Source organism: Pangasianodon hypophthalmus, chromosome 7 (genome assembly GCF_027358585.1).
Source record: "Pangasianodon hypophthalmus isolate fPanHyp1 chromosome 7, fPanHyp1.pri, whole genome shotgun sequence".
NCBI classification, from domain to species: domain Eukaryota; kingdom Metazoa; phylum Chordata; class Actinopteri; order Siluriformes; family Pangasiidae; genus Pangasianodon; species Pangasianodon hypophthalmus.
The window spans coordinates 29,846,894-29,861,893 of record NC_069716.1 but is presented as its reverse complement, the minus strand read 5'-3'; the positions used below and the strand labels follow the sequence as shown (position 1 = coordinate 29,861,893).

Below are 15,000 nucleotides of genomic sequence, written 5' to 3'. Positions count from 1 at the left end.
GATCTCTCTCTCTCTCTCTCTCTCTCTCTCTCTCGCTGCCATTGGTTACTACCACAATAGTTAATTTACATAAAGTTAAACTAGCTCAGGTTTAAGCTGTCACTTGGCCCCGCCCACTTTACTTATCTAAAACGAACGGATTCAGATTTCTCTGTCGCATCCTGTTGCAAGCGAACGCTGGTTTTTTTTGGTTTAAACGCTGACCAAAGAAAGAGATAAACACTTAATTACAATATTTAGATAATATCGTAACTCGTGTTAACTGATTGGACGATTACTAAAAGCCAGACGCTTTGTGTCTCACACACTGAAGTCATTCTGCTCCATCCAATCACATCACATCACATCACATCACATCACATCGCCACTGTAACGGCTTATTTACTCAACACACGTGTGTTTACTCTTACCCACTACAGCTTCTTTTCTTCTCATAAATAACACATTGTTTGGGGTTTTTTTGCTCTTCTGGCGTGTGACGTGTTTTAAACGCTTAACTGAGATAAAAACGTGCGTAATAACACGAGCGCGAGAGGCGATGAGAGTTTCCGTTAGCGGCACGCTCGCAGCGTGTTAATCGAGGAGAGAGATTTCCTCAGAAAGTTCACAGGAAGAGCAGTTGAGTCGGCGTACGCTGGGGTCGAACTCCGTGAGTCTTTGTGTTTCTGAGTGATCCGACTGCTGTCGTGACTTTGCTCTTTGCACGACATAACTGGCAAATTTGCTTATTTGTTTTGTTTGTGAAATGAGATCAAACAGAAAGCACGGACACGGACGTGTGTAAACACCAGCTGATGGGATTTTCCGTTATCCAAACAGCGAGGTTCAGATCCACACAGTGCAGTGTGTTAAAGGGTTAAAGGGATAAAGTGTGTATCAACGCTGATTCTGGCTTTTCATGTGCGTGAATGTGTGTGAATTTCACACATCTGGCTTCCATTTAATCATATTGTAGCAAACCAAAACACAACTCATAGTCTCATACACGCACACACACACACACACACACACACACACACACACACACACACACACTGAAGCTTTCCTCATTCCTTCAGCATCCAGAGAAGATGAAATGTCGTGTCTAATTCATGATCTTTTCATCTCTTTTCAACTCTGAGCCAAAGGTGGAGATTTCTCTCTTGACAATCATGTGTGTGTGTGTGTGTATGTGTGTGTGTGTGTGTGTGTGTGTGTGTGTGTGTGTGTGTGTTACGTCAGAAGTTGGGATTTAGGTGCAAGTGTGTCTCGCTTTTAAAGCTTTTGAAACACTCTTGTTTAGTCTAGCAGCGAGATTGTGTTGCTTTAACCTCCAATCTCTTCCAGTAAACACTTAAAATACTGAGACACACACTTCTAACCATCTGTGTGTGTGTGTGTGTGTGTGTGTGTGTGTGTATGTGTGAGTGTGTGTGTGTGTGTGTGTGTATGTATGTGTGTGTGTGTGTGTGAGGTATATGTAAAGGTTTTTAGTCATCCAAATCACTTGAACTTGATTTAATAAGCAGTAGGGTTTTTGGAAAATGTGTAGTTGTTGTAGTAAAGAATTAGCAGAGGTTTCAGACTGTGCAGCGTTAGCTAGCTAAATGTTAGCAAATTAAACATTACTGTATTTAAACAATAAACTGAAAAAATGTTAAAAAGATCGTTTTTGCCTCCTAGTGATCGTCATTGCTTAATAAAGTGACACAATTTTCACCCTTTGTCATTTATATGATTGATATAAACACACAAAGTGTCGCTACTGCGATCTGTGTGTAATAATAAATTGTTTAACATGTTTTTAATGCTATATTAATACTCGTTCTAATACGTTATTGTTTCTATAGCAACAGCTCATTCACAGGGACATGTACAGATTAAAACAGATTAAAAAAATGAGATTTGTGAGATGTTTATGTAACATGTATGGAAGGAGTCTCCAGTGTCAGCGCTTTGTAACAGTCAGAGGTAAAGCTGGAACTGTAAGTTTTCTGACGTCTTCAGGACAGAGGAGTTTACGCTTCTTTGCGGTTTCTCAGTAACATGCGGAACAAGCTGCGATTATTTTGCCTTAAGAAAAATTTAAGAAAACATACTTTCCTATTGATACACTTTTACATATAAAATCAATCATAGCTACTAAAACTTTAGTCTGACCTTCTCCTTCTCCTCCAGCATTCCAGAAAGTTCTTCAGACTTTATGACTTTTATAGGATTTTGTAGAACTTTAAGAGAAAAGTGTGTGTGTGTGTGTGTGTGTGTGTGTGAGCAGATGGAGAACGTTAATAAGAAGAGTTTATAATCACAGTAAATTATTCGAGTTTTTATTCCTGAACATTTCCGCTCTCTCAGGTGAAACACTGCTGTTGAACGTTCCTACTGACATCACTTCCTGGTTTTATTAAAGTCACATATCACACATCAAACCACATCATCGCTCTTAAAATTACATCTATACAGTCATCAGAAGAGGGTCTGCAGGAAATCTTCTGCTCCTGAGGAGGTTCCTGGTGGTGAAACGTTTGAGACTCCTGATACAAACCTTCAGCAAAGTTACTGACAAAACGTGATGTCTTTATAATGTCCTTATAAACTCTACATATCTCCAACTCTAAAACATCTTACAACATCTTCAGCGTTTCTCTCTCACGTCAGCGTTTCTCTCTCACGTCAGCGTTTCTCTCTCACGTCAGCGTTTCTCTCTCACGTCACGTCAATGCTCATCTCTACAGATCATCCGTTCCACACAGGTTCCTCTTTTCCTACATTTAGCCCCTCTAAAGGAGAAGAACACTCTCCCTCTGCGCACAAACACTTTTCTCTTAAAAATCTACAACTAAACTACAAAATCCTCATAAAGTCTGTGGAACTTTCTGGAGTGGTTGAGGAGAAGACGCTCTCCTCTCGTTCTCAAGACCTTCTCGCTTGGAGAAACATGGCTTAGAGAACTTTTACAGTCTGGATTGTTTTAACTTCTGAATTTCTGAACTTTTCATCCAAAAAACAAATTTAAAAAATTGTTAAAATTGATATTCGATTCCATTTGAAATCATTTTTAAGCACAATAAGTTTATTCCGTTTTTTTCTAATACGTTCCATTCTGTTCTGTTTTTCTTTGTTTTATTTCTGTTCTTTTTGTTCTTTTCTGTATAAAAATTAATAAACAGGTAAAAAGTATGACGTGTCGTTCTTTAATAAAATCAAAGATTATAATGGTTGGTAAATTGCTGTGGTGTAAGAGGAATAAAACACTTAGGAACATTTACTTCTTAAATCCTAACTTAGAAGACAGATGTCTTTAATTGTATGTGTGTTTGTGTGTGTGTGCGTGTGTGTGTGTGTGTGCGTGTGTGCATGCGTGTGTGCGTGCGTGTGTGCGTGTGTGTGTGTGTGTGTAGGTACATGTACTGGACGGACTGGGGGGAGGAGCCGAGGATCGAGCGCTCGGGGATGGACGGCAGCAGCAGGAAGGTGATTATAGAGGAGGATATTTATTGGCCCAACGGTTTGACCATCGATCTGGACGAGCAGAAACTGTACTGGGCCGACGCCAAGCTCAGCTTCATCCACAGAGCCAACCTGGACGGCACCGCACGGTCTGACACACACACACACACACACACTCACACACACTCACACACACACACACACACACACACTCACACACACACACTCACACTCAGACACACACTCACACTCACACACACACACACACACACACACACTCCTTCTACCTCTTTCTCTCCTTCCCTAAACCCTGTAACCCGACCCTGCTAGGCATTCTGGGTATTATTCGGCCCCGAGGCACAGGCGGACTTCTGGTATTGTTATGAAGCGACGTTATAACAGGGATTAGTTGAGCTCATCCGCTAACACGCTCGGTTTAATCACGTACACAGCGATTTCTCTCGGAGGAGCCGCCTCTGGTCCAAACCAGCCACCGATGGAGGAACATTCAGACGCTCAGTTCCGCCATGTTGAGCTCAAATATACTGCTATAATCTCAATATCTCCGTAAAACACACTCTGTCTGCCATATCACGAGTAGCTGTAATATTTTAATAACTCTCTCCGAGTGGTTGATCGGTTGATCTCCTCTTTTCTCCTCTCTGTTCTCCTCTCTGTTCTCCTCTGTTCCTCTCTGTTCCTCTCTGTTCTCCTCTCTGTTCCTCTCTGTTCTCCTCTCTGTTCTCCTCTCTGTTCCTCTCTGTTCCTCTCTGTTCTCCTCTCTGTTCTCCTCTCTGTTCCTCTCTGTTCCTCTCTGTTCCTCTCTGTTCCTCTCTGTTCTCCTCTGTTCCTCTCTGTTCTCCTCTCTGTTCCTCTCTGTTCCTCTCTGTTCTCCTCTGTTCCTCTCTGTTCTCCTCTGTTCCTCTCTGTTCCTCTCTGTTCTCCTCTCTGTTTTCCTCTGTTCCTCTCTGTTCCTCTCTGTTCCTCTCTGTTCTCCTCTGTTCCTCTCTGTTCTCCTCTGTTCCTCTCTGTTCCTCTCTGTTCTCCTCTCTGTTCCTCTCTGTTCCTCTCTGTTCTCCTCTCTGTTCCTCTCTGTTCTCCTCTGTTCCTCTCTGTTCTCCTCTGTTCCTCTCTGTTCCTCTCTGTTCTCCTCTCTGTTTTCCTCTGTTCCTCTCTGTTCCTCTCTGTTCCTCTCTGTTCTCCTCTGTTCCTCTCTGTTCTCCTCTGTTCCTCTCTGTTCCTCTCTGTTCTCCTCTCTGTTCCTCTCTGTTCCTCTCTGTTCTCCTCTCTGTTCCTCTCTGTTCCTCTCTGTTCTCCTCTGTTCCTCTCTGTTCTCCTCTGTTCCTCTCTGTTCCTCTCTGTTCTCCTCTCTGTTTTCCTCTGTTCCTCTCTGTTCTCCTCTCTTTTCTCCTCTCTGTTCTCCTCTCTGTTCTCCTCTCTGTTCTCCTCTCTGTTCTCCCCTCTGTTTCTTTCTGTTTTGTTGTGTTCTTTTGTGGTCTACTCTGTTCTTTTTCTTTCCTTTCACTTCCTCTCTGTTCTGCCCTTTTCTGTTTTGTTCTTTTTCTTTCTCCTCTCCTCTCCTCTCCTCGATGTTCTTCTGGTCTGTTATGGATTCCTCTCCATTCTGTTACTCTGAGCTATAATTTGTCTTTGTTCTGTGTTTTTTTCTCTTCTATTCCGTTCGGTTCTTTTCTGTTCTGCATTTTTCTGTTCTGTTCTTCTTTGCACTTCACCTTGTGCTGTTTGTATAACAGAGCTTTTAGAAGAGCGTCGGCTCTCTTTCATGTCCGTGGTTCCGGACACCTCTGATTAATGACGGGGTTTACAGCGCTGTAGCTCACTTCAAACGAACCCGCCGCCGTCCGAACGCCCATTTACGTCAAGAGCTGTGAGAAATCTGGATGTAATTAAGTTTTTTCTCTCTCAGCTCCTCTGGACAGCTCCTTTATTTACACTCTGTTTAAACCCCGGTGCTGTTCGACGTGCAGGTTCCCTCTGAGTGTGTGATTAATGAGCGGTTCTCTCTCTCCGTCTGTGCAGCGCCGCTGCTAACGGGCTCTAGAGTCAAAATCTCACCGGGCCTCGTCCTAATCCTGAATCACAGTGTTCTTAACACGTTCTCTTACAACGTTCAGAGTTACCAAACAGCAGCAACGCTGTAGTAATGTTTATAGACGTTTTTTAGAAAAACAGTTTGACACATTAAATGTTCTGGGAACCAAAAGACCCCTAAAATGAAAAGGTTGAAAAAATGTTTTGCTAATTTGAAATGATTTGTTATCTGAAATGTCCTGAATTACGTTTAGCTAGCTAAAAATACAGCAACAGACTAACCATCTTATTAACTGTTATTTGGAGAGCGTGTTTTTATTATGAGTCACAAATCTTTTCAAAGATTATAAGATTACACAAAGCATTTATTATAAATCACGTTAATTAAAGTCTACAATCATTTTTAAATTAACCGTAAATCTAAAAATATAAAAATCATGGAAGTAGATCCAGCATCTGTGAGCTGCTTAACTGGGTCAGATAAAACAAAATCTTTACTTTTCCTTTAAAGATACAAACCTGAAATGTAGAACTGATTTACTGTGACTTGCTTTCTGAACAATAATTTGGAAAACAGCAGGTTAAGTCGAGATAAAATCCCAAACACCGCTCTTTTATTTAAGGAGCAAAGAATCAGATTAGTGAGTTTTAATAATATTGTGTTCAGTCATTAAACACTTTCCTGATTATACGCAGATTTCCATCCGAGGGGTTTTAATGTTTCGCAGTGTAACTATAAACGGATAAAAAGTATAATGTACCATTCTTTAATCTCTTATAAACTTGAATTGGCGTAGCACCAGGCTCGCACCCCTTTAAGCGTGTTTGGAGACTTCTCCTTTAAAAACTCCTCGGTGTTATTGAGGAACTTGAATGTGACTCGCAGCAGGACGGAGCGATTTGACAAAAATATCATATCACGATTCTCTCAGGCATTTCACGATATTTATCACAGTATTTAGGTTTCTTCACAAACTGCCAGCAAAACACTAGTGTGTGATGATTTAATATATAATGTTATATTTATTTTATTTTTTATATTTAAAAAAAGTTATAAGTATATACAGTACTGTGCAAAAGTCTTGGCACCCCCCCCCCCCCCCCCCCCCCCCCCCCTTTTTTTTTTTTTAGTACAAACTGTTAAAGATTTTTATTTTCTGACTTCTACATTATTGATTCAGTCCAAAAACATTTTAGATTCCAAACATTAGTTTTCCAGCACAAAATGAAACGTTACAGAAAAATGTTTGTATGTCAGTAAAGAAAGCAGCAGATTCCATAAGAGACACTTTTCAGATAAAAACATAATGAAGGCTGCTGGGTTTCGCTGCAGAAATAAGAAGCGAGTCGACAGTCAAAGTCTCCAGAAGAACTGTGGCTGCTTCTGCAAGATGCTCAGTAACACTTCCAGCTCATTTCCTTATAAAACTGCACACACTGCACCTCAGATACTGCTTTATTTATTTAAAGTGAAGGATCTTCACATTAAATACTGACTTTGTTTCATTTATTACTGTTTACTGTCTTTATAGGATTTTTTAAATGTACAAACATTCATTTAATTATTTTTAAAGGCGTCTTCGCTCTACAGCATTTCTCTGCACGTGCCTAAGACTTTTGCACAGAACTGTACGTCTATAAAAGGTATGACGGTATCCATGATATCTCAGAAAAGCTTATTGTGAAATAATAGATTGCGATATTGATATTATATCTTCATAACTCCCAGTAACATTTGAAAATAGTAGCTTTTATAGCACTTTATTTGCAGTAGTAATTTGTAAAATAAATTACTACAACTAAAAAGGAGATGAATGTGAGTTTCTGTCATTTATAAATAAAGCGAGCGCTGGTTTGGGAATCGCTGATCTAAATCCTCACATCTCGCGTGTAACGCGCTGAAGCTTGTAAATTTTGCATTTATGCAAATGTTGGAGTTTTTTAATCTCTATTATCTCCAGCTATTTGTAGAAACCAGACATCAAAGTGCGATTAGACGCCAGTGAACGCGGCATATTAAAAGTGTAAATGAGTGAATATTAGAAGGCTGAAGTGATGTGCTCTGTTTATCTTTCTATAACATTTTTAATTTATTTTTAACAACAATTACAAACTCTGATTGCAAGCAGCTCATTTGATGGTAAAGTTTTTTACGTCATCAGAAGTGTCAGTTTTCATAAAGTCTTAGTTTCATCATAAAAATCTTAACATTTTTACAGATTTTCTATAATTACTTAATTTATTTTCATCATTAAAATGTTAGTATTTTTACAGATTTTTCTAAAATTATTTAATTCATTTTTTTATAAACTCAGATTGAAGGCAGATGTTAAAATATTGAATCTTTAAAATAATAAAATGTTAAAATTTTCCTCCTTTTCAGCTTTATACAGTTTCTTTTTTGTAAACGTTCAATACAAATATTATTGAAGTCCATTGTTCAGTTTTTTTTTTTTTTAATTTAAGTGTGTAAATATCATGATTCATATCGTGTATCGCAGAAACGTCTGTGAATATCGTGATATCGTGATATGAGAAGCTGGTTATATCATATCGGCCGCCCGGTTAGCGGAACTCCAGTTACGTTACGGTTGTTGATGTTCTCGAGACGCGATAAAGCGCTGAACGTTGATGTTGTTGTTGTTGTTGTTGTTGTTGTTGTCGTTAGAGAGACGGTGGTGGAAGGGACGCTCACACACCCGTTCGCTCTCACACTCTTCGACGAGACGCTGTACTGGACAGACTGGCAAACTCGCTCGATTCACGCCTGCAACAAACACACGGGCAACAACCGGAGAGAAATCCTCAATGGCATCTACTCACCCATGGACATCCAGGTGCTGGGAGAGAAGAGACAGCCTTACAGTGAGTGTTTATTACACACACACACACACACACACTCACTCACACTCACTCTCACACACACTCACTAACACACACATTGTAAGAGACAGCCTTACAGTGAGTGTTTATTACACACACACACACACACACACACACACACACACACTCACTCTCACACACACTCACTAACACACACATTGTAAGAGACAGCCTTACAGTGAGTGTTTATTACACACACACACACACACACACACACTCACTCTCACACACACTCACTAACACACACATTGTAAGAGACAGCCTTACAGTGAGTGTTTATTACACACACACACACACACACACACACACACACACACTCACACATGCTCACTAACACACACACACTGTAAGAGACAGCCTTACAGTGAGTGTTTATTACACACACACACACACACACACTCACTCACACTCACTCTCACACACACTCACTAACACACACATTGTAAGAGACAGCCTTACAGTGAGTGTTTATTACACACACACACACACACACACACACACACACACTCACACTCACACACGCTCACTAACACACACACCGTAAGAGACAGCCTTACAGTGAGTGTTTATTACACACACACACACACACACACACACACACACTCACTCTCACACACACTCACTAACACACACATTGTAAGAGACAGCCTTACAGTGAGTGTTTATTACACACACACACACACACACACACACTCACTCTCACACACACTCACTAACACACACATTGTAAGAGACAGCCTTACAGTGAGTGTTTATTACACACACACACACACACACACACACTCACACTCACTCTCACACACACTCACTAACACACACATTGTAAGAGACAGCCTTACAGTGAGTGTTTATTACACACACACACACACACACACACACTCACTCTCACACACACTCACTAACACACACATTGTAAGAGACAGCCTTACAGTGAGTGTTTATTACACACACACACACACACACACACTCACACATGCTCACTAACACACACACACTGTAAGAGACAGCCTTACAGTGAGTGTTTATTACACACACACACACACACACACACACTCACACTCACTCTCACACACACTCACTAACACACACATTGTAAGAGACAGCCTTACAGTGAGTGTTTATTACACACACACACTCACACACACTCACTAACACACACACCGTAAGAGACAGCCTTACAGTGAGTGTTTATTACACACACACACACACACACACACTCACACACACTCACACTCACACACGCTCACTAACACACACACCGTAAGAGACAGCCTTACAGTGAGTGTTTATTACACACACACACACACACACACACACTCACACACACTCACACACGCTCACTAACACACACACCGTAAGAGACAGCCTTACAGTGAGTGTTTATTACACACACACACACACACACTAACTCACACAATCACTAACACACACACACACACACACACACACTAACTCACACAATCACTAACACTCACACACACACACTCACACACACTCTCTCTCTCACACACACACACACACTCGCACTCTCTCACACACACACACACACACACGCGCGTGTGTTTTGACAGTGTGTTTCCTCCTGGTTCTCAGTCCACACGCCCTGCAGTGATGGAAATGGAGGATGTTCTCACCTGTGTCTGCTTTCACCCTCGCCGCCATTTTACAGCTGCTCCTGTCCGACCGGCGTCAAACTGCGCGAGGACGGCAAAACCTGCAGACCAGGTAACCCTGGTAACCCTGGTAACCGTGGTAACCCTGGTAACCCTGGTAACCGTGGTAACCCTGGTAACCGTGGTAAACGTGTTACAGACAAGCAGTAATGACAGAATTTGACAGAATTTCTTGAGAAATGCCTAAATGTTTATAATCCTCACTGCTAAATCTAGCGACCTAGCTAACGTTAATAGAGAGAATTTTTAATAAATATTTATAATCTTCTTTACCAACATTAGCCAGCTAGCTAACGTTAGCTAATCTGAGAGGATTTCTGAGAGGATTATTAAGTCAGCATTTATATATGATGTTAATAATCTACACATTAGCATGCTAACGTTAATCAACTAGCCAACATGAACTAGCCTGAGAGGCTGCTGGTGCTAGCTAGATGACTAACAATATTTAACTTGACAGGATAATCTAGAAAACATTTATCTTCTGAAGAGAAAAACAACCGATTGTTTAAAAAAAATTACAGTGTTTAACGTCTAAAACAAAACTTAAACTTATCAAAGACGCCTTTAACTGAAAATGTTTTTATTTTTATTTTTTTTCCACAGAAGTCAGTTACTCAACACAAATACCTGACCTGATGTAAATAAAACTAGCCTGCTAATCTAAAGTAGCTAGCTGAAGTTTGTAAAGAAATTCAGATAGTTATTGTTCACGTAGCACTAAATAATTAATAATTTTACACATTTTGTATTGTAGACATGTTTAAGAGCCGTGTGGTGAAATTCAGCAAATGGATTCTGAAAAGCTAATATTTCACCGTGTCGTAATCAGTCACGCGCTAGCGGCGTAAGCGTCAGAAACTATCTCTCTCTTTGTTATTATTAAACACGAAGCCGTGAATTCTTTTACATTCCATTTGAAATCGAGCGTAAATAACCGTGTCACTGCTCGCGAGGAGCGTTGGCGTGCGTTAGCGAGCGTTAGCATGCGGCCGTGACAGAAGCTTAATCTTTGACAGATGTCTTCTTTGTGGTTTTTGGACTCGGGATGCTTGATTTAACCCAAACGTCCTCTCTGAAAATTTAAATGAAAATAGCGTTGTTGAGTTCAGGCCTGAGCGACTCGAGCGTTCAAGAATCAGAATCAGTGCCAAAAGTTTTATAAAGTCGGAGTGTGTATTAAAAAAATAAATCCAGTTATAAAACTGGAACTGTGTTATGATGTAAATTGGAGAGGTTCACATTTAGGCCACGCCTCCTCCCTGAGAAACGGCATAAAAAAAACGACAAACTTTAGACTTTTTTCAGCTGAAAACGTGAAAAAATAATCACGAGCTCCTGTAAAATGTTCGAAATGTAAAAGTTTATAAATAAATAACGAATCGAACACAAAAAACATTCCTCCTGCTCTCGGGGTTCAGTGGACGCCTCGCTGAGTGAAGTGTTTATTTGAGTTGCGCTCAAGTGTGTGTGTGTGTGTGTGTGTGTGTGTGTGTGTGTGTGTTCCCTCTCTACACACTCTTCTCAAGAGGCCCCCTTTTTTCCTTCAGAACCGTCTGTGTGTGTGTGAGAGAGTGTGTGTGTGTGTGTGTGTGTGTGTGTGTGTGCGAGAGAGTGTGTGTATGAGAGAGTGTGTGTGTGTGTGTGTGCGTGTGTGTGTGTGTGTGTGAGACGTCCCGGCACTCAAAGACTGAGAGAGGAAAAAAAAGAAAATCTTCTGTGTTTTAAATTCTTTTTCTTTCAAATGTTAAATAAACTGTTGTTCTTTTTTTTCTCGTCCGTTTCTGAAAAGCGTCACACAAACGATTCTATTTTTTAAAAAAAACAAAGATCTTTAGAGAAACGTGTGTTTACGGCTGACACGTCGCCTCTCTCAGTAAACTTGCGTGAGTAATAAAATGATCTGTTTTTTTAAACATATTTATCCCAAAGTGCTGCTGCTGAATCCTGCACTCTGATTGGTCAGAAGGTGTTGATTAGTTCTCTATAACAGCAGCTCTGACAGTAGCGCAGGTTTATATTAATGCACTCGCTCTGATACGTTATTGTTTCTATAGTAACAGCTCATTCACAGGGACGTGTACAGCGCACGCTTCTGGTGACGTTTTCTTAAAGTAAGGAGAAACGTGTTTATGTAACACGTAAGGAAGGAGTCTCCAGTGTCGGCGCTTTGTATCAGTCAGAGGTAAAGCTGGAACTGTAAGTTTTCCGACGTCTTCAGGACAGAGGAGTTTACGCTTCTTTGCGTTTTCTTGGTTTCTGCGTTTTTTTTTCTCTTATTAACTTGAAGAGAGAGAATAAAGAGGCTGTGAGGGAACGAGTGTTTATAGCTGCTATAACGTAAGCGACAACAGGAACTAACTCAAATGTAACTATAAAGAGATAAAAAGTATGACATGTTCTTTAATAAATACAAAAATTGTAATTGTTGGTGAGTTGCTGTGGTATTAAAGGAATAAATGACTTGGGGACGTGCTGTTAGAGGAAACTAATCAGCAGTAAATGTGCAGTAAAAGAGTAAAAGCGAGTGAACGTGTGAAACGTGGGAACACAGCCGCGTATTTCAGCAGTTATAAATCTGAATCGTGAGGACGCTCTATAGCACTTTTTCTTTTTTCTGTCTTTCTTTCTTTTTTGAAATAAAAGCGTGGCTCGGTGTTAATGGGCCGAGTGCACAGAAACAATAGCTCGCTCTGTTCCTCAATAGCTGGGAAAAAAAGGGAGCGCAGAGCAGGACGTCGGTTTGGGACGAGGCCTTGAAGTTTCTGACCCCCAGCAGAGACGGACAAGGAGAAGAACAATCACTCATTTCACATGCAGGAGAGAAAGAACCTGAATTCTCAGAGCTGCTCTCTCTCTCTCTCTCTCTCTGTGTCTGTCTCTCTCTCTCTCTCTCTGTCTTTCTCTGTCTCTCTCTCTCTCTCTCTCTCTCTGTGTCTGTCTCTCTCTCTCTCTCTCTGGTCTGTCTCTCTCTCTCTCTCTCTGTGTCTGTCTCTCTCTCTCTCTCTCTCTCTCTCTCTGTCTCTCTCTCTCTCTCTCTCTCTCTCTCTCTATGTCTGTCTCTCTCTCTCTCTCTCTCTGTGTCTGTCTCTCTCTCTCTCTCTCTGTGTCTCTCTCTCTCTCTCTCTCTCTCTCTCTCTCTCTGTCTCTCTCTCTCTCTCTCTCTCTCTGTGTCTGTCTCTCTCTCTCTCTCTCTGTGTCTGTCTCTCTCTCTCTCTCTCTCTCTGTGTCTGTCTCTCTCTCTCTGTGTCTGTCTCTCTCTCTCTCTCTCTCTCTCTCTCTGTGTCTGTCTGTCTCTCTCTCTCTCTCTCTGTGTCTGTCTCTCTCTCTCTCTCTCTCTCTCTCTGTCTTTTGACTGTCGGCTCACACACACACACACACTCTCTCACACACACACACAACTCGAACGTCCACTGAACCCCCACCAGGTCCGTTTCTTTCTCACTTCTAACTGATTATTTTCTAAAAATCTGGTTTTTAAAATAAATGTTCAGGACGTTTACGTGAACAACATTAAAAATTACAAGATGGAGTTCTTTATTTCCTTATTTTCCTCTTCACCTGCCTGTTACTGAAAAAACCTGAAGCATCAACAAACAAATAAATAATTAGAAAAAATAACAGCAACTTTCGTATATTTAAAATCCAGTTCAAAGTCATTTAGTGAAATGTAAAAAAATAAAACATGAACAAATGATAGTAGTAATAATAATAATAATAATAATAATAATAATACTAAAAGCAGTGACAGAAAGAAGAAAATAAAGATATAAAATATAAAAATATATAATAAAAAGTGTTTAAAAACAGAAAAACTACAATTAAAACTGATAATATGATAATAAAAGTAAGACATAATAATAAAAACTAGCTAAAGGCTAAAGTGTAAAAATATTTATTTATTTATTTGTTTGTTTGTTTGTTTGTTTGTTTAGTTATTTATTTTACAGGTGATTACTACTACTATAATAATATATAATATATAATAATAATATATAATAAAATGTTTAAAAACAGAAAAAAGTATAAATATAAACTAATTTTTTTGTTTGTTTGTTTATTTATTTATTTATTTAATCAGAAGAATGTTTCAGGTCTTTGGTGAGTAAAAAAAAGGAGAAAAATGGACAGAAAAAACACATACACATACAAGTAAAAATAAAAGTTATTACAGAAATTACGCTGCAGGACGAAGAAAAATTCTGCAGCTTAATAATTTCTAAAAATATTTTCGTAGCTCTGACTGTCACTCAGATATTTTTTCGGTTTGATGACATCACCGTCGCGCTCGCTTCCTTCCGTACTGCGATAAAAACTGACACGGATCTTTTAAAAAATGAAATAAATCTTGCGTTTTTGTTTGTTGAGAATGTTGGAGATACAGAGAGAATGCCGCGGCTGCGTCCTGATGGGCGGATTAGCATAAATATTAGCATAACTACCGCACTTGTGTTTAGCTTCAATGGCTAAATTTATCGTGTTTTCTTTTTTCTTTCACTTCTGATAAAATGAAAACTGAGTGAAGGATAAATTAAAGCGCTGGACGAATTAAACTGAGTTTTTTTCTCTTCCGTCCCGTCTGATTGTGTGTCGGAGCTGATGGAGCGAGACGCTGAACGCCGGTTTCTCTGTAAATGAGAAAAAAAAAAAACAGAGATTAATGGTTTCTCCAGTCCAGAGCACAAACAAGTGTGTTTCCATCCACCGGGATTTTATGCTAATATCGAACATGTGTACGAACCTGAGCGGAAATTCAAACACAACAAAATAATCTTTACTTTTTTCTCTTTTTCTGATTATATTGTCTGCTGATTGGACTCCGAAATCACAATGAAATAACTGTAATGAGCTAAATGTTAGAAATTTACTAACATCCTATATAAGGAGGCTAATTTCTTATTTTTTTAAGTTGCATGTGTAGTACGTAGACATTTACAACGAATATTTAAATAAATAAAACTTT

General features: G+C 39.8%; 1 protein-coding gene across 1 annotated transcript in view; it reads left to right on the top strand.

Annotated features, from left to right (window-relative positions):
• The window catches only part of LOC128316974 (low-density lipoprotein receptor-related protein 5-like), a 23,614-nt gene extending 12,155 nt beyond the window's left edge, over positions 1-11,459 (top strand). The window contains exons 4-7 of the mRNA XM_053235611.1: positions 3,381-3,578; positions 8,150-8,346; positions 9,958-10,089; positions 10,644-11,459. Coding sequence (XP_053091586.1) covers positions 3,381-3,578; positions 8,150-8,346; positions 9,958-10,089; positions 10,644-10,681 — 565 coding nt within the window. The 3' untranslated portion in view covers positions 10,682-11,459. The remainder of the gene's footprint in view (positions 1-3,380; positions 3,579-8,149; positions 8,347-9,957; positions 10,090-10,643) is intronic.
• Positions 11,460-15,000: the final 3,541 nt, after the last annotated feature.